A 20942-nucleotide genomic window follows, 5' to 3' on the forward strand; every position below is an offset into this window, starting at 1 on the left:
TTAATAATAATGATTAATGATTAATTAACTAATAATTAGTATTGAAGATGCATGTCTTTATGGACATGACCGTTCGTGAAAGGGTACCTGCCTAGCTATATATACAGGACCCTCAGTTGTAATCAAATAATCTCACATCAATTCTTCTATATAATATTCAATATATATCCTTATCCTCCATGGATGTTTTCGTGTACCAACTGTTCTGAATATTATTGCAGAGTATGAACCTTGTTTGTCACATTGTTATTAGAGCATTTACGAACTTTGTTCAATACAGCCATTAAGGAATGTTGAACTCAGAAAAGTTGAAGAACTGTCAATTTTATGCAATCTAGGGACAATCATAGTTTCCATTGCAATCCTAGCAATAGAAAGTTGACATGCAGAAATACTGGAACCTTGCCGGGAATTAAATCGAAGAAATTAGGATATATAGGCAAACAACAATTCCAGAAAGCAAAGAGTGTTGTTAACATGACCTGGAGGTAAAATGTTATAGAACAAAGGAGATATGAGTACACAGAGGAGGTTCAGGGATAACAAGGTTCATGCGAGACTATCTAAGTCCACCTCTCAAACCAAGGTATACAGGCCTCTCCAGCACATTGCATTACAGCATAATGAAGACTGTAACATAACCTTTTCTCAAGTCTGTGAACAATTAAGTGAATACATTCAGGGCAGATTATGTATGATAGTGTGGGTCGATAATATTTTTGGTCATGCTGATGAATACCAAGTGCAGATGGCAACTCATGTTTTGGAAAATATATGCTCTTCCTTGAACAATAATATACTTCATTTTGAAGTGTTTGACCTCTGATATTGCTATCCGAATTTGAGCTGAGAACAACTCTGTATCAGATCAAAGGAGGACGTTTGACTGCGGACAGAAATTTATATTTGCATGTGCATTATGTGTTATTTCAGATACAGACCTGCGACCTAAACATAATGGTCCAGCAGACTGAAGACAAATGGTTAAGAAATGAGGTCATGGTATGTGTACACACACACATATACATACATAGCTTTTAAATTTTTAGGTGAGCCGAACATGAATGCTGATTGGTGCTGACCTTCTTAAATTGTTGATTATGTGGATTTGAGAAGGGCTGACCTCTTTGAAGTAGTTGGTTGATAATTAAAGGAAGTGTTCTTCCATTGAAGATTGTTGTGTCCACTTGGGAGTGGGTTTGTTAGTCTAGCTGGCTGGTTTTTGAAGGGTGTTTGCCCTGTTTTATTGGATAAATGATCATTTTGGAACTGTATGTCCACATGTGGAGGACATGGGGTTATTTGGTGTAGGAGATATGCTATCCTTACCATTTAGGGGGGTTACTTGCAGATTGAAACAACCCCTTTTGAATGATGCTTTGGATGCTTTGGGGGTTCTTGAGCCCACTTATGGAGGACGCGGTTAGATGGTTTGCTTGCATTGAAGGGCATTTGGAGGCTGAATGCTATGCTTGGAAGCCCTTTTGTTGATGCATCTCAAATTTAAGGGCTCATGCCCCTTAGATTTTGTACACTAGCTTTAAAATCCACTATATTGTAGTATTTTAGATTAATTAATTGTAAAAGAGGGATTTTACCCCTTCATGGTTTAAACTTTAGATTAGGGGCTTTCACTTGGGAAATTAATTTTTAGTTGTAAGAGGAAGTTGAGTCTCTCTCCCTATAAATGAGTGTTGAAAAAGTTGGCATCGGCTCTTGATATGTAGCTCCGCCTCTATCAATGATCCACGTCATTTAGGTGACTAAACATGACTCCAATCTGCCCTCTAGCTGATCATAAGTCCATCAATGACTCAACACATAGGATCTTCATCAACTGTCCACTTGCCGCTCCTTAGTCCTCCAAGAAGTCAACACTTTGGGACTTCTTGCTAGCTTCTCTTTAGTCCTTCAAGGACACAACTCCTAGGGACTTCTTCCCTTTATTGCCTTCCTGTGTTGCTTCAATGAGGCAACTTAGGGCATGGAGGGCTGCCCTCTATGACTATCAAATGTCCTTCTTCAACTGTCAACTTAGGCTAGACAAACTGCTCCCTTGACTTCCTTCTTTAGTCCTTAAAAGATAAGTCTCTTAGCTTCTCTTCTTCTGCCCTTCTAACAACTGTTCTTTGTCCTTCAAGAGGCTGTACTTAGGGCATGGAGCAAGCCACTACAACCCTCCCAAAACTGTTCTTTTGACTGCTCCAGCAACTGTCCAATACTTGGACTATTAGCCTGCAAAACTCATCAACTTAGAGAGACAACATACCTTTGCAAGATACCTTCTTCATGCTGTTTGAAGTACCTCGACCTGTTCTCTTTTCTTCTGCAACTTCAGTCCTCTGGTTAGGCCACTCTGAGGCAACTTCAGATCTTCCTTTTCCTGGCCAAATAGTCCCTTCAAGCTTGCGGTTATCCTCCTATGCTCTTCTATCCCTGCACTGATGCTGTGTGCAAATGCAGCCTAGAAGAGACTCCTTTAGGCCTTCTTGGCCCTCCTAAACAGAGAGCCGTCCACCTGCAACTTCAACAAAGATTCTCGGCATGCATAATAGAGAGAAATCTACCACAAAACAACCCTCAAACATCTGCCAACTCTGCCCTAAACTCTGTCTGCCTCAAGGCACAGACAAGACTCAAAACTCACGTATTTTTTCTCTTGAACAAACTCTTCTCTATGACGAGTTTCTTCTATTGGTGTTTTGCTAATGAGGTCTCTCCTCCCTTCTATTTATATGTTTTCATGTGGCAACGTCTAGCCCAACCTTGGGCCTTCCTTAAGTCAAGCCGACCCTACCTTTTGTGCCACTTTTGCCCACGCACATAAATAAAAATTAATAGCTTACTTTGTAAACCTCCTCTCTCGGTGCTTGAAGCTACCCCTTGTTCCTCTAAGGGTGCTCTTCCATCTCCAAGGGTCAAATGTCTAAAATCCTTCTTGGTTTCACACCCAAAATCTTGGGTGCAAAGGCCACATGTTGGGTTCTTAACCCACAAAGCACTTTTGTGGTGCCAATTCCTCCATAACCCTGAACCCTAGGGTTTGGAGTACCTCCCAAGCTACTAATCTCAACAAGCACCGCTAGAGAAAATTGACCCTCCTGTAAAATAATTCGGCCTCCTTTTGTATCTCAAAAACTGGAAGCAACTGTGAAGAATTCTCTTCGACAAATCTTTTCTCAATCACTCTGCTGAAACCCTGGATGGTGTCCCATGCTATCACTGTGCATCCACTAAATCGAATTGTGTCTCTAAGATGCCCATCGAATTCCTCTTATAATCTCTTGTTGAGCAATCACTGGCCAAGATCTAATCATAATCAATGGCTATGATCAACTTGACTTCATCAAATCACCTTTCTAGAAGTCTCTAGAGAGAAATCGACTTATCTCAATTAATATTGATTAATTAACCATTTCCCCTAAGTTAGACTTAGTAAAATCATTAAAAACTAGTTAATAATCTAATTAAAGACATTTTTACTTAGAAATATAAACTGGGCTTGGAGATAATTTATCCTCTTATGCTCTTAGCCTCATTGACACCTCTTGAGGCTAAAACATCTGAGCTACAAAACTAACATAATAGTGTACAATAATTAATTGACTTCAATTATTGTACTTTTCCCACCAAGCTAACACCCAAAGAGGCAATCGACCATCTTTTGCATGGTAAGACACCAATCTCATGTAGAAGACCTTTCAAAGCTACCAAGAACTTCAACATTGTGCGACCTCATTGTGAGGACTTGTTGATGAGGATTCCACTATTTTGTTGGATGGATATTGGTGAAGCTTGCATGACTGCATGATAATCTAAGTGGACTTCCTTTGTCTTGGTTATGCTTATAGATGATGGTAATGAAGTATTAAGCAAGTGGGAGGTGAAATTTCCTTGAAATTGCAACACCTGTAATTTATTCTCCTAACTGATTAACAGTTTAATTGTCTATGGAAATTAATGAATAAATCACATTGCAATTCTTCATAAAATAAATATGCCATCGAAGTAAAATCAGGAATTGAGAAATAGATGCACACACAAAAATCGACAAAATTATTTTGGACTGAAAATTCCCGGAAAAACTCTGAAGGGAAAACTGATGCAATAGATGAGGGTTTATTTTATTATTATGCATCAAATTTGGAGAGTACAATAATCTAGATGCCCAACTGGCAATCCTCTGGTAAGTAACTAGCCAAAATAATATGGAGAAATTTTCTCCCTTCTGCAATCAATCCGACCTCCACTGGCCTTGTCAAACCCCACACTGGAAACTCGCTTTGCCTGGAATTCACACTTTTTGGCTTGGATAATTCGCACTGCCTACAAATTGGCTCCAAGTGAACTGTCTAGCCTTCCTCTGCCCCTGGAAAATATTCGATCTGCCTCCTTGATGATCTCTCGACCTCTGGCAATTGAAACGACCCCTTTCCAACAACTCGCACTGGGGATTCTCGTTGCTCGCACTGGCTTCTACAACACTCTCTGCGGATAATTCATCCTCTTATCTCCTGCCACTCCGACATTGGAGAAATGCTGGAAAATTCCCCTAAATCCTCCTCTTGAATTTTTTGCTGCTCCATCTCTCTGATGCTTTCTTTGGCTCAAACTGTGCCCTTGTTGAATCACTGCAACTAGGTAGCTCGATCTGCCTTAGATAACACACTCTCCCTCTTGTGTCTTTCTCCATCGCATCGACTTGCTCTTATAATCTCTCCCTGGAGCATCAACGACTAAGACCTAATCATGATCGATGGAAAAGATCATCTTAGACTTGATCCATGCCAATTTTTGGAAGCCTCTAAAGCATAAGTCGATCTCTTGAATTAATTCCCATTAAGTAATCAAATTTCCTAAGTTAGGCAATTTTAATTATTGATCAATTAATTTAATAGAGTGGCCTCCAAGTGTTTTCTCCTGAAACCTTTGCTTGGTTTTGGAGATCTCGTGTTCCTTAGCCTCTTAGAAACAAATTAAGAGCAAAACCCCTGTTCGATGCTACCAAAAATCTAACATGGACATGGTATTTTAATTTCATTATCCCTCTTAAACAAACCCTTCTTACAAGACTTTGGGGAAGGAGCAAGTGGGCTCCTTCTGTTATCTCATCCTTGAAGATTGAGAAGCTTTGGGTCAAATTTCCAGGGGTAGAGAATGGATTTATTGTGATCTTTTGAACCTAGATTTGCTCCAATCCTCTTCAAGTTTGTTGATCCTCTACTCCATATGCCCCAAAAATATATTGGCAAAGCTAAGGCACTGATCTTCTACTCTCCATCACCTTTTGCCTTTTAAAAATCCTTAAAATTGTTTTGTTGGGGTTTGATCTTCAAAATCACCTTGTACTTTCTTAATTGTGTGTTTGGGGTCCTCTCTTGAGCTTATATTGATTGATCATTGACCTAAGCCTTACAATCAACCATTAGGCTTGAGCTTACATTGACTGATCATTGACAGAAGCCTTACAATCAATCATTAGGCTTGAGCTTACACTGATTGATCATTGACCTAAGCCTTACAGTTAGCCATTAGGCCTTTTGAACTCAAATCCTAAAATTGCCTTTAAAACCCTAGTGATCATATTTTAGGAAGAACCCCTCTTGAGCTAGAGGAAAGCCATCCATAAGTGAGAAGTGGGGGTTGGTGAGGTGACTATTCACCAGGGAAAATTTTAAGAACCACCCTAAATTTATATGTATAATAAATGGGCGAATCCCCATGATACATAGGAAAAATGGGAGGCAATTTTATCACTAATATATATATATATATATATATATATATATTTTTGGCGAATCTCTCACCAGATTATATTATCTTGTAAAGTTATGGCGAATCTTTCACTGAATTATAAGATCTGGTAAGATCTTGGAAAATCTTTCACTGAATAATAAAACATTGTGAAGTCTTGGCGAATGTTTTGTTAAAGTATGAAACCATATATGATAATAATAAAACATATTCATTAAACTGTAATATACTGACATACATGTTTGGAAAAAAGAAACATAATTTTCACTTCCTACAAACAATGTTGCAAGTTTTAGTGGCCATGTTTGTCATGGTAGGAGAGATTAATGTTTTCTCTACCACTTTTGAACCTACTACTTTTGCCAAGCTATCAAACTTCTTTCTTATTCCATAGACTCCAACCGCAAGATAAAAAAAAAGAAAAACACATCAAGTTTGTTTACCCCAACACGCCAACAAGTAACAAGCCCCAACTATATAATATAATGAAATAGTAGGTATCCCAAAGGACTGAAGGGGATCTTATGGAAAGAAGTGACCGTTGTCAGAAGCCTTCCAATCAATATATAAATATATAAATGTAGATTTATTATTATTTTAATTGAAATCTTCAATTAAATAATAAAATTTGATTACGTCTCTCCTAATCTAAATTTCTTATTAGCATAATTCACTACCTTCATACCATTTTTAACAGCGTTGTAACATGTGGATTAATTTCCTTTTTGGGGCACAATCTCCGCCTTTTAGGACAATATGGTGTAGTGACCCAACCCCTACAGATCATTACGACAAACTAAGAATAGCAGAGAAGATGAAAGGTTGTACAAACCAACGTATTTTTCAAACAACTAATCCAAGATCAATGCCTTAACTTTTTCATGAAGATATCATATTGAGAATGTTTGAAAAATGGTGGGAAATCTGGGCAATGACTCTCTCTTCTGCAAGGGTGATGCGGAAAGAGTTAAGATATCGTTGTTTTGAATTTTTTTTTGTTAAATAAAAAAAACCAATATTAATGGAGATATCGGTATTTTTACTAAATTTTGTGAAGTGACTAAATGTAGCTTTAACCATTCACCTTAAGATTTTTTTTACAATATAATTTCCTAAGTCTATTTAATATCTTCATTATCATAAAAATCAACCTATATCCATCTTAACTCCACATCTACCACTCTTAGAGGGATGAAATCTATTTATCCCTCCCAGCACTTGATAGACCCGGAATTAAGATGGATCTAAGCTGATAGAATTTCCCCTTTAAATAGTCTATGCTCACATGAATATCATGGTATTACCATGGGTCAATACCATGGGTTATCATAAACCTGGAGCTTAAAAACTGCTATTAATAATTTATAAAAATTAATAAAATTAATAACTGATTTTTATTTTATTTTTTTATTTTAACCATGTTAAAATGTTTAAGTGACGTTAAATTGCAAGATCCATTTTTACTCTTGATCTACCAAGCCCCGAGAGGGATCAAATATTTTTTCACTCTATATTAGTTTGCATATCACGATATTTGATCCAAAGTAAAGTTGGATCTATGCTAGTTTAATTCCCCCCTTTAAATAGGCTGCATTCCATGTGAATACCATGGGTCAATACCATGTGCCATCTTTATTTTTAATAATACTAATATTAGGGTTAATAATGTTTTTTGCATGGTATTAATAATTTGGCCCATAGGCTTTACCTAAATATAACACATTTTTTGATTGTTCGTAAATAAGGTCGCTTATGGAGTAAATATAAAAAATGTTTGATTTATTTACCATACCTCTCGTTTATTTATATTTTTATTAATTTACCATACATTTTTTATAAATATGGTATTTGGCCCATAGGATTCAATTAAATAAAACCTCTTTTTTGAGTCTTCTTAAATAGAAAGAGGGTTATGGACTAAATAAAGAAAGAGGTTTTATTTATTTACCATACCTATAGTTTATTTATATTTTTATTTATTTACCATACCTTTGAAGTATAAAAAGAGGTTTTATTTATTTACCATACCTCCACTTTATTTATATTTATATTTTTATAAATATAAGGTGACATATGGAGTAAATATAAAAAAATGTTTTATTTATTTACCATACCTCTCATTTATTTATATTTTTATTAATTTATCATACCTCTTTTATAAATATGGTATTTGGCCCATAGGATTCACTTAAATGAAATCTCGTTTTTGAGCCTTCTTAAATAGAAAGAGAGTTCTGGACTAAATATAAAAAGAGGTTTTATTTATTTACCATACCTCTAGTTTGTTTGTATTTTTATTTATTTACCATACCTTTGGAGTAAGTATAAAAAGAGCTTTTATTTATTTACTATACCTCTACTGTATTTATATTTTTATTTACAACCATCATAAATACATTTTCTTGAAAATGAGGGCGAATGGAAGATTGTAACTCTTAATTTCAAGGGCTAAATTTACTTTTTTTACCCTCTCCCTTAAAATAAGGTGGGCTAACTTCCATACCTAATTTTTTTATAAAATAAATTTGAGGCGATTTATAACAATGTACTATGATACAAAATATTCGCCCAATAAAAATATAAAACCCCTTAATTTAGCCCAAGGGTGAAAATTCGCCCCTAAAATTTTCCATGCTATTCACCCCTAAAATTTTCCATGCTATTCACCCCTTCTTAATTACACAAGTGTCATAGTTGAGCTTTAGGACTTTATCTTGAGAAGTGTGATATTTTGCTATAACATGTCGTTTTTGAGTCTTTCTTTCTTTTTGTCTTTCTAGCATTGCTTCTAAATATTTTTGGCATGGTCACCGCGTGTCTATCCTCTTTGTTGATGATCTTTTCAAAACAACGTAAAGATTGTTAAAATATTTTTAAGAGTGGGCACATGATTTAACAATGAGAGACCTTAGCATAATGTTAGGGCCTTGCAAAGATTCAACAAGAAAATACCTTGCATGCCTTTACATTTCTACAATTTGAATTGTCATTGTTGTATTCCAATTTCCACACTTTGTAACTAGTTACTGTTGAACTTCTGTTGAGACTGCGAGGGGGTTGAATCTCACTTATTTGTCACTTGCCACCCCCATTAGAAAGGTGTACTTTGGACATACTATCCCCTCTAAGGGCTGAAACCACCTAATGAGGTACTTGGCTAACCCCCTTTGGATTTTGGAGACACTAGCACATGCCAAAGCCCACTACGAAAGGGCATGCCATTATGAAGTGCCCAATTTGTTATCCATGGTTTGTAAGCTCCTTTACCTGATTATTCTAATGACTAATTGTACTGGAAGCCTAAGGGACGCATTGGATCTTATGCAGGATTGCAAGTGGTTTCCATTTGGGTTTGGCTTCCCTATATGGGATCCTGACCCCTAGAGGTCCACATTGGCACATGTAGGGTGTGCATAGAGAGCCATGGGCCTCCACAACAGCAGACAACACTCCACAGATCTTCATGGATGTTCAGAGACTACTAGCGATCCACTTTTGGGACGATGGTGACATGATTGGTACACTATGCCCAACAGGCCCCCACAAGAGCCCCACACTCTTGGCAGGTGTCCCAACACTTGTATGATGCAGAGGATCTACATACATCTCCGATTCATATGGAGACCCATGGGGTCATTGATGTGCCCTTAGACCCACTGAGAGCACCACAGGTCTACTATTTGGAGAACAAGGGGCCACCCCCTTGTCCATCATATTCCGAGGAATTTATTCTTCAATATGGCACTTCAGGATGTTAGTGAGCCTTTGGAGGGCCCTACGACATGCATACATCATTATTTGGCCTCTTGTGAGACTTGTTTTTACATTATGAGCTAGTATGGTGGGCTTGTCACCATTAGGAGTTATTATTTGCACATTATTTTATCTTTAGGGGCCCATAGACTAATTCAAACTCCATAGGAGACTATATATTAATGTTAGATACATTCATTTGTATCATCACTTGACTTGGGATCTCTCTATTCATAGATAATTTTCACACTTTTTCCTTGGTGAATATTTTTGGAGATGGATGAATTTTGATGTATGGATTTGGGCCACTTCTCTTATCTTGGAGCTTTGTTATGCAAACGAATTGCTGGTTGGATATACTCTATAACGTTGTAAGTGCTTTTTTATCATTGTTATTCTTGTTGCTACATACTGCTAAAATTAGGTCTAATTGCTACATTATTGTAATGTGGAATTGAGCAATGTTTTAGTTATTAAATGTATGGGTCAATGTTATATGAATGAAATGTCTAGAGATTATTTATTTCGTGAAGATTGCATCATTTGCTTTAAAGTATAAATGCTTGAAAGTCACTTTTCTTTTCTTACTATCTACATTGGATGAAGTTGACTTTCTGGGCCTCCTTGATCAAGAATCCAAGTTCTTACTCATTACCATCCTTGACTCCATATCCCCAAGTGAATTAGGCATTGGTTCCATAAAAAGGGTGATCATATTAACCTTCTTTTCACCATTTTTCCCTTTTTCCCAAGTCTAGCCCCAGTGGGTCACCTAGGGCATCAATTTCCCGACAATTGGCCCAAGGAAAATTTCGATCTCCTCTAGGCTACTGCGCTAGTGGGTCCCCTCCCTCTCCTCCAAATTTGAGGCCATTCTGACGGTGGAATCTCCGGGAATCTCAAGCCCTAGCTCTAGGACCGAATTTTTCCTAGGCATCCCTAAGGATAGACACTAATAGGATCAATTCAACCTTTTGAAGTAAATACTCCTGTTCGGTCCTTTCCCACCTGTCCAGGATAGGAACATCATTGGTTGCTATATTCCATCCCTGAACTTGCGCTGGGTCCAGTTGGCCCTGTGTGGTCCCACTTCTCAATAAAGACTTTTTGTCAAAGACCATTTGGGAATCTAAGTTTCCAAGGATTATAGGGATTGAGAAACTCCTTTATAATCCTATTGTTTCTCCCTCAACCCTCCAATCCTCACCCCTTACCTCTGGTGGACCAAGTCCCTTGCTTATAGAGTAAGCAAGTTCAATTTTTCACTCCATCCTTGGGAATGGGTTTTTAGGGTCACTCCTCACCTATCCATTGACATCTACCTTACAAAGTGCTCCTTACACTACCGGGAGTCCTCCCATCGGTGAAAGTCCGTAAAGAGTAGGGAGACTTAGCTGTGGTGACAGTGGGCTAAGCCTCCACTGTTGCCCTTGACCTAGCAGTTTGCCCTCTTAGGAACCCCTTTTAGGTCCCCTGCTGGTTTAAGTGGTAACAAGGTGCTTATTCTTGTTTGTACTTGGGCTTTTGGCATGAATTATGGGACGACTTGGAAGGAGGAGGGGTTTTGATTGTGCTCTTGTTCCCTCACCTTAAATGGGGAGTTAATCGTCGATCCTAGTCCAGTGGGACCTCTCCTAATGGCGCAATGGGTATAGGAGGGGCACTACTTGGGAAGCTTTGAATCCCTTGATTGAGATAGTGTGTTCCATCTATCTCCATTTCATACTTACGACTTTGCATCTTACATTACAAGCCCTATATTCCACCTCCATTCTTTGGGTTCAACTGACCATTGTTTTTCTGGGATTTGGCACCCATAAATCCTCATACCTGGGTAGGGCTTGGAACTTGGCCCTAGGAGGTTGATGTAGCTAAAAGAAAAGGAAAAAGCATATAATGGCCACAAGAAAAATGAAAGAAAACATATTACAATGCAAAATATGGCTGGGACATACACTTTAGCACATGGGCAAAAGCCTAGCATGAGCTCGACCTCACCTCTTATGGCTATCACCCAGTTCCTGAGCACCATATTGCTCATATACATCAAGAAGGGAACCCTTGCATGTCCCAGCCTTGATGGTCAATGAACCGCCTCATTATTAAGGGATAATACAACTGCTATATATCATACAAAGCAAGCTCTAACCCTTTGAGCTACGAGCAATAATACAAAGAAAAATCAAGAAAAAGTAAAAGACATACAAGAGTGGTAGAAAGACAAAGGTTGGGTTGGTAACTCATGCATACACGATTGCTCCCTCCTCACGTCTATACACTTAGGATGTGGATCCCTATCATGCTGGTCCCTCTGACCATGGCTTTTGGCCATGAAGTCTTCTCTGCTCCATTACAATCACTATTCACATGACATCTATGTGAGAAATTGGTTACTCGATTCCTACTGCAGCAACTGATGTTAATTCTTCTAATTGTTAATTTGATTAACCAATTTACTTGTTGTGTGCTACGACAAATATTGAATTAAATACACTGCAACCTACAGAAATAAAAACTGCGAAAAATAAATACAACACAAGAGAGAAATAAACATCACACACATCTACACAGTTATTTTAGGACAAACGTCCCCGGAAAAGCCCAATGCCGGAAAACCGATGCAGCAACTGAGGGTTTTATTATTATGTAGTAGTTTCTGAACACAATCTCTGGATGCCTTGCTGGCTATCTAGTACAAAGAATATCACTGACAAAAGAATAGTGAGAAGTACCTCACAGTATCATAGGCGATCGCGATTGATCTAGCCACATAATGGCTTGCCCCCTTGCAACCTCTGCATAGTCACTGCGTCAGCCCAGTGTCACAATGTCTAGGGACATTGTCACTCCCTCTGCTGATCAATTTGCCTCCCAGGAACTTTCGATTTCCACTTCCCAGTCTCACACCCCGACTTCTGGCTTCAGAAATCGATTCTTCCAGCGAAAATACGAACCTCCTCAAGGCATGCTGGCCCACTTAGTCTCAGCGCTGCCTCTCCCGGGTCTCTCTCTGCTTCCTTTGCCAAGTATTCCCGGATCATGGGAAATATCCAACCGGAACTATCCCTGCCCCTCACTGCAAAAGATCACTTCGAATTCTCTTCCTGGCAACTGCTATGCTTCAGAAATTCGATCTTTTGATCACCACTTGCTGTATTTTCCAATTGCCCCTCAAGCCCCCTCTTATAATTCTTCTGTTGAGAACCAACGGCCCAGATTAGATCCTAATCAATGGCTTAGATTATTTTGGCTTGATCCTTGTCTTCTTCTAGAAGTTTCACCCACAGTTAGATTAATACCCTTTAATTATTTTAATTTCCTAAGTTTAGACTTAGGCCTCCATTAAAAATAATTAATTATTTTAATAAAACTGTCTTTGGGTGGAATTTCCCAAAACGATTTCTGGGTATTGTGGAATACATGTGTCCAAGCATTCCTGCAAATTTTGAGGCAGGTCAGGTGCCGGGGCAACATTTTCAGAAGCTCTCAGTTTGGGAGCGATTTGGGAGTGATTTTTTATATATATATATATATATATATATATATATATATATATATTTTGATGCATATATGTCAACAAAAGTATGTAGAATAACGAATTAGAGCCTACATAACAATAATATTGTAGGGGTACAACGATAATAATAGTGTTCTTCTATGGGGCATAATAATGACAATATGGGTTTATATGGGCACAATAATACAATAAGGAGGTTGCACTAATAACAATAAGGGGTTACACTAGTAGTATAGGGAAAACCGGTGCAACAACTGAGGGTTTTATTATTATGTAGTATTTTCTGAATACAGTCTCTGGATGCCTCGCTGGCTATCTAGTATAGAGAATATCACTGACAAAAGAATGGTGAGAAGTACCTCACACTATCACAGGCGATCTCGACTGATCTAGCCACATAATGGCTTGCCCCTTGCTGCCTTTGCGTAATCACAGCATCAGCCCAGCGTCACAATTTCTAGGGACAACGTCACTCCCTCTGCTGATCGGTTTGCCTCCCAATAACTTCGATTTCCACCTCCCGGTCTCACACCCCGGCTTCTGGCTTCAGAAATCGATCCCTGCAGCAAAAATACGGACCTCCTCAAGGCTTTGCGCTGCCTCTACGTCAGCCTATGCGGGCCCACTTAGTCTCAACGCTGCCTCTCTCGGATCTCTCTCTACCTCCTTTGCCAAGTATTCCCAAATCAGGAGAAATCTCCAACCGGAACTATCCCTGTCCCTCACTGTAAAAGATCACTTCGAATTCTCTTCTCGACAATTGCTGTGCTTCAGAAATTTGATCTTCTGATCTCCACTCGAGGTATTTTCCAAATGCCCCTCAAGCCCCCTCTTATAATCTCTCTGTTGAGAACCAACGGCCCAGATTAGATCCTAATCAATGGCTTAGATCATTTTGGCTTGATCCTCGTCCTCTTCTAGAAGTTTCACCCATAGTTAGATTAATACCCTTTAATTATTTTAATTTCCTAAGTTTAGACTTAGGTCTCCATTAAAAAAATTAATTATTTTAATAAAACTGTTTCTTGGTGGAATTTCCCAAAACGATTTCTGGGTATTGTGGAATACATGTGTCCAAGCGTCCCTGCAAATTTTGAGGCTTGGAGAACATCTGATGCTACCAGGAATCAAAAACCTTTTGATTGAAAGGTGGATTGAGGAAATGTCACTTTCGGTTGGGGGTTGGAAACACCTAATAGGGATGCCCTTTAGCCACTCCTACCTAGGAGGTAACAACATTGCGAGTTCAAAGCCCTAATTTGGAAAGGAAGTGTTGTTTGAAGTGTCAAATAGGCTTGGTCACTTAGATTCAAAAATGATTATTGTACGTGATTATTTGTTGCTTTCACTATAGTTTGTGATGTGGTCGTTAGGTGGTTCTACAATCGAGACCTGGCCACCTTAACTGGTACCAGGATTCCAGGCAGGTGTTGAGAGCCATGGGACTCCAAGCAATAGTAGAGCATCATACATACCCTTGGGCAACCTCCAACACCCACAACATTTTGGCACCTTGCCCTACATTTGATGACTTTCGGGATGATGCACCTGGACCCAACATGCCCCTAGCCGGCCTTAGCACTTAATGAGAGATAGAAGCTGATCTAGAGCCCATATGAGGATGGTTTCACCCCTTGAGACATGGGAGGGATACCACCACCGTCGAAGCGCTCAACGTAGGATCAGAGACAGGCACTATGGCTATTTGGAGACCCATCAGACTACCATTGTCCCCATAATATATTGGTCTGTACTTTGTCTGTGGACTCTTATTAATCTTGTGATGGATACACTGCTTATTAGAATAGATATATATTTCTGTTTTTCAATATATCTCTGCTTTTAGTTATGGATAATGGTCATTAATTCTATTAATTTGATTTGATGTATACCTGGCATATGTTGATGATGGCATACTCGTTGGATAATGGAACTATGTTTTTGTACCTATTTTTGTCCATGTTAGCATTCTGTTAATGGGGATATCATTAGAGCTGGACATTCTATTAGTGTTAAATGTTTTATTCTGCTAAATAGGAATGTTGATGATTATGTGTTCCTGTGATGTTAATGCTATTATGATTGGACATATACATGCTCTTTCCATTTTAAAAATTCTGTGTCGAACACATCTTAGAAGATGATGCCTTTTTCGAAGAAGTTTTGTCAAGTGGCACTTCACTGTTGCTATCAAATGCATATTTCATTATTGTCAATCGAATATTTCATTCATTGAGGACCTTTTATCTGGAGACCTTTTTTGCAGGTTCAAGTTCAACCAATATCTCTTTGTATTTCTAGATGTTCTTGTTTCTTAGCTTCTGTGTTTTTTCTCAGATAAAATTATAGATCCTTTTCAGTTGTTTCTTTTCCTATGTAGCGTGAAAGCTAGAATAGCACGCATCAACTTGCAAGTCTATTCGATTGCTTTTGATAACATGTGGACTGAATAAAGATTCTATTATCTATGTCAAGCAGTATTACTATTCATAATGAAGTTGTAGTACAGTTGGATTTGGGGGAAATAAACTAGTTGTCTTCACTTTTCTTCTTTTTTATTTCTATGTTTAATTCTGAAATAGACAACCACTCTGATTTGTTCTTAATTGTCTTTTGTATATATGGTACTGGTATTTTATCCTTATCTCATTTTTTGGCGCATTTCTATATTAAGTCCTACTTTCATATACACCTTTAAGTTATGTATGAACAGGTGGAGGCTACGTTCAAGCTTCTTGGTCAGTTGATATCCGAGGTAATGATTCTAAACTGTCACTATTGCTTTTACGATTGAGTGCAAGCTCTCTTCGAACAGCATAAAGGTTTTGGGAATACAATCAATGACAGTAACGAACATCACTCCTTTGGTGAGGCATGGATATTGATGCAATTAAGCTGTTTCACCTGAGTAACTTGTGTGCAGCAGGCTTGAAAAATATATTGTATGAATATATATAGAAAGATCCTTTCTCATTTGGCCAGTTTTAGCACAATCAGAGCTATCGGTTGAAGGTAGTTGAGTTTTAACTTTATGATACTTATATCCTTGGCTAAATTCATGATTGTACTTGTTTTTTTTCAGAATCTGTTACCTGTGTTTGGTGTGCCTCAAGACTTTTGGGAATTTCGTGTATTTTCAGAAGTGCCTTCAGGGTATGTCCTGTATTTTATTTGCAAAGTTGATATTTTTATTTTCTCTATATTATGTTTTGATAAAGGTTCCATATTTGACTTTATGTAATAGCTTCACATGACTATAATTCATTTTGTCCTGTATATACAAAAATGCATTTTGTTGGAGTTCTTTGCTAAGCTCTTGGCAAATAGCGTGGTTCATTATGGAAACATAGAATGAGTAGTCGCAGAATGAATTATAAGAGTAAGAGAGGAAAGTGCAACGACTAGAAAAGAATAAATTATGCCTTCATTTTCTTTCAAGACTCAAGTAAAACCCATTATCTGCTACATATTGCAAAGCAGGTTTTGTTGTTGTTAATTGAGCATAATACAGATCTCATATTCTTTAAATGAACGACAGGTCCACGCTGTTTTTCATTGCTTCTTTCTTCTCCAATTCCGGCTGTCAGGTAAAATTGCCCGTCTTTTCTATCGCTATTTTCATAACTCTCTGCTTTTCTTTTCTTTATTTATGTTGACCTCAAATATCTAGAAAAATGTTTCATGTTAAGTAAATCAGTACATTGTTTTTCTTTCATAATGGAGAGTCCCCCACTTCATAGAGCACACATTTACCTAGGAGAGGGTAAAGCAGAAAGCTGAATACCATTTTCCATCTCCTTGTTATGGTGTATAAGCAATTTAGACTGTTTTTGGTTGAATTGCTCCGTTATGTGAGCCAAGTTTAAAGAACTTACAATAATCTCCCAATTTTTTAAAATAATACTTGGTGAATAAATACATTTTCAACTCATTTCAAGTTTTTAATGTATTAATCGTGATTAATTTGTCTGCAGGTTGTTCATGGAGATGTTCTACAATTACGAAGAAAGATTTTAAAGGGGATTTTGAAAGTTTTGGACCCTTTGGTATGTTCCCTTTTTAGTGGCCAAGAAAAGAGGAACTTTTAAATTTGGCAATGCAGTTGTAGGAAAGAATTATACATAGAAAGAAACATATGGTGCTCAACTTCACTAGTTGAATTTCTTTTCAATTTGATTATACTTTGGGATATGAAGCAAGTTGGTCAATATGATGACATTCACCATTCCATTTGAACTGTTTAACACATTAGAAAGTGAGTAGTACCAGCCTTGTTTAAGTTGTGCAAGTTCATTACAAATTAAATGTTTACATCTTACTTTGAGCAATTACTGGATGCTAGAGAAACATGGTTCTCATAATCTGGCCATTGGATTCAGCTGTAAAGGACATAGCAGCTTTTTGCTGGTCAATTAGGTAACTAGAGTTGAAGAAGAATGGATTTATTTATATTGAATATGTTTTCTAAAAAAAGATAAATTATGTTTTCCCGGTTTGAAAAGACCACAATTCAACATGTCCATGTTAGGATATTAGTTTATACAACAGTTTTAGTAATGAATTGCTCCAGGTCAAGGTAAATTTGCATTTGTGGTCTTAGTTACATGGTTGGTACCCTAACTTCCAGTTATGGTGTACCCATTGTGCCCAGCTAATTGCAAGATGTGCTTTGTACATTCCATCTTTAATAAGAGCTGAATCTGGAACCTTCTACAAGGCAGATGTGTAAGAATGCAAGGTTGGCTGATACAATGCCTTAGAATCAGGATGGTGTTACTTTAGACGCTCTTTTTCTGAGTGTCAATCTAAAATAACATAAAAATACAAAAAGCACAATATACATAGTTGTATAAATTACACTTTATAATATTGAATTTGGTTACAACACCCAAAGTGGAACGTTCTAACTACACCTAGAACGGGAAACATGTGGATTTGATTTTGATTTTGATTTTCCTCTTGATTTGGTGAAGCTTGTGGCTTCAATGTGATTTCGTGCTTATTAGGCACCTGTGTTCTCACTATTACCGTGAAATCTAGCACCTTAGTGCAAAGCCTCATTAGGTGACATTGACAACCACAACAATGGGAGTGTCACCACTGTTACCACAGCAACTACTCCCCTAGTTTTAGTAATGGGCAATATACAACACAAGGGAGGCTTCCCTAGTATATTTGAGAGATCAAATAACCCAATCAACTTAAGTGCCCCCAAAGGGTTCTATAATGATTTCCACCAAAGGATAAAGATAGGAATTTAGGGTCAAGTCTTATACTAGAAGGCTTTGTCAAGTCTTATCTCCTTTTCAAGTTGTGAAATCATCTTTCTGTTGTATTACTCGATTATCTTAGACTTAAAGTTTTGTTTGGTAAATTGTAAGCCATTTTTGATAAACCCCAAGGAGAATCTAATTTGTGATTCAAGTTCGTTCTGTTTTATGTTGGTTTACTTATTGTGGACGTGATTGAAAATGAATTGGGTTACTGTTTCATTGTATATCATAAAACCCTAGATCATAATTCAAGATGTCTTGCTTAAAGTTTGAACATCTATCTTCTTGGATTGATATTTATATAACTCTCAAATCTGGAAATCTGCGTAAAGTCACTTACAAAACAGATTTGGAGGTTAACGACAAGCCAAATTACAGAACAACAGCTAAAATATTCAGCACAAAGGCCAGGTTTAGATGATAAAAATAGTGGAATGGGTTGAGAATCAAAATAGCAGAGAGCTGGGATAAAAATAGTGCAAATCTCAGATAATCAAAGGAGAATCCATTGGGCATAATGGAGTCTTGAAGGATAGAGCACAATAGTTTATTGTTGAAAGGTGGAAGAAATGAAAAAAACAATAAATTGCAAACACAAACAGTGAGCAAGGAAGTCACTGTTGTCTTGTGATGAAGAATATGGGTTTGCTGGGCATTAAATTAATGAATCCAGCAGAATAAAGACCATGAAACTGACATAGAGGATGAATTCACTATCATAGCATGTACATGTGCAATTATAGGAATAGTTTGACAGATACTTTGTAGCTACAGGAAAGAGTCTTTAAAGAAATTCTTCCACTGTATCCTGAAAATGCATAAATACTCCACATAGAAATTACAAAGACAGACTTGAAACTCAATGTTGTCCTTTATTAATCACTGAGCAACTGGAACTGATCTACAGAATCACAAAAACTGAGCTAGAATAGGTGTGAAAAAGAAAGAAAGCTTAACACAAATGATAAAGAAACTGGGCTCTATTTCATCCAAGCCACGAATTCTCGAGAAACCCCTTTGGATCTGAAAAAATTAAAGATATAAAAGCCCATTGGGCTTCACACAACCTTGTTGCTTCCAAATCCTCCCTGCCTCTTACATCTGATGATATCTACATGCTCTCCAAATGCTGAGTTTGATGCCCTGAAAATGTTGGATTTAATTTGGATAAACTGCTAATATTTCTGCTTTAAATCTGGAACAGATTGCTAATAATATTCATGAAGATGATTTTATTTTTTATAGTTTGACACCCGAATATATTAGCTTTTCGTTAGTTCAGTAGTTCCTGCTTTGGAGGAGTTTTGGTCTATCCATATCTTTGTTTGTAGACTATTTGTAAACCCTGCGGAACATGGGAAGTACACTCCACTGAAGTTTTCACATCATATACTATAACCCTGCCTACCAGATATGTTGCCATTATAAAATCTTGCACTCAACAACAAGAACTGTCTTCTCGGTATGAAAAATACTAGGTTGCAGGAAACGTTGGAGAAGGGTCCATTTCCTGCCGGAAACGAAACGGAAACAAAGAAACTCGTACTGTACGGCTTGGAGACTCGTTTCCGGCCGTACTGGCCCGTTTCTCGAGGAGGAAACGTGGCCAGTACGACTGGAAATGCGTTTCCAGGCCGTACGGTGGAGTTTCCTCTTGTAACTTGACTCTGTCTTGTATTTTTTTAAATTTTTTTCTCCCAATTTTTTTTGGGCGACTAAAATATCTTCTAGATGCCTCTCAAGTTATAAAAATGATGATTTTTTTGAGTGGGACAGCCTAATGTTCAAGCCTATGGCCCTAGTGTTGATATGCAATTCATGGTACAGTTTCATTTTCATCCTTTTACTTAAATTTTTAACATTACCATGAAATGACTCAGGATGTTTGAGAGTGGTTTTGCCCTCATTGGATTTCATATGGAGAAAGTAGAATTTGAGATCTCACTCAAAATCCAGCAAACTTATCTGTTTTTCAAGATTTCAGGATTGGGGGGATTGCAATGTTTCCATCGGATTTTGTCATGTACTAGGGTATGGAACTTGTATTTAATCAAGAAAACCAAGCCCTCTATGCAGGGGAGATTCCCAATAATCAAGAGCACATAGGGTACTAGGGTATGGAACTTGTATTTAATCAAGAGCACTAAGGTCGTTCGACTATGTAGGAGGAGACTCCCAATCAAGTACGAGACAAGAAATTAGAAATTTCTCGTGGCTGATTTTGAATATTGCTATTTGCATTATGTGATAATTCGAGTAAATGTGATGTAAGTTTAGAGACTTATAGTTTATGCATTGACAATTGACAATTTAATCATAATGTAATAAATTAGAATGTATCATATATGCTTTATGATTGCACATATTTCTTAAATGTCCTAATATATATATATATATATTGCGTTTCCCCGTTTCTAAAATTTGGGGGGGTCACGTTTTGTACCCGTGCCCGTTTGGGAAACTCGTACCCGTTTCCCTGTTTCATGCAACTAAGGAAAAATAAATCAATTTATGACCTTTGCTGCCACAATAAGCTGTTCAGAATCTAAGTATGCACTTGGTTCATCAATGAGTTAAATGTCTACAGACCTGTCAAGACATAAGCATATCACTACTCTCTGCAATTCATGACCTCTAATTTCTCA

At 37.5% G+C, this 20942-nt stretch overlaps 1 protein-coding gene across 6 annotated transcripts in view; it reads left to right on the top strand.

Annotated features, from left to right (window-relative positions):
• ATM (Serine/Threonine-kinase ATM-like protein) overlaps positions 1 to 20942 on the top strand; it is a 533430-nt gene that overhangs the window by 100907 nt on the left and 411581 nt on the right. For 5 of the 6 annotated variants that reach the window (XM_089417581.1, XM_089417585.1, XM_089417584.1 and 2 more), the window contains exons 15-18: positions 15738 to 15779; positions 16107 to 16177; positions 16563 to 16611; positions 16999 to 17070. In XM_089417581.1, coding sequence (XP_089273707.1) covers positions 15738 to 15779; positions 16107 to 16177; positions 16563 to 16611; positions 16999 to 17070 — 234 coding nt within the window. Of the gene's footprint in view, positions 1 to 15737; positions 15780 to 16106; positions 16178 to 16562; positions 16612 to 16998; positions 17071 to 20942 lie in introns of those variants that run through there. The other variant, XM_089417587.1, reaches the window with a different exon arrangement.

Source organism: Pinus tabuliformis, chromosome 3_2 (assembly GCF_031772625.1).
Source record: "Pinus tabuliformis cultivar Carrire ecotype Pingquan chromosome 3_2, CPIR1, whole genome shotgun sequence".
Classification (NCBI taxonomy): domain Eukaryota; kingdom Viridiplantae; phylum Streptophyta; class Pinopsida; order Pinales; family Pinaceae; genus Pinus; species Pinus tabuliformis.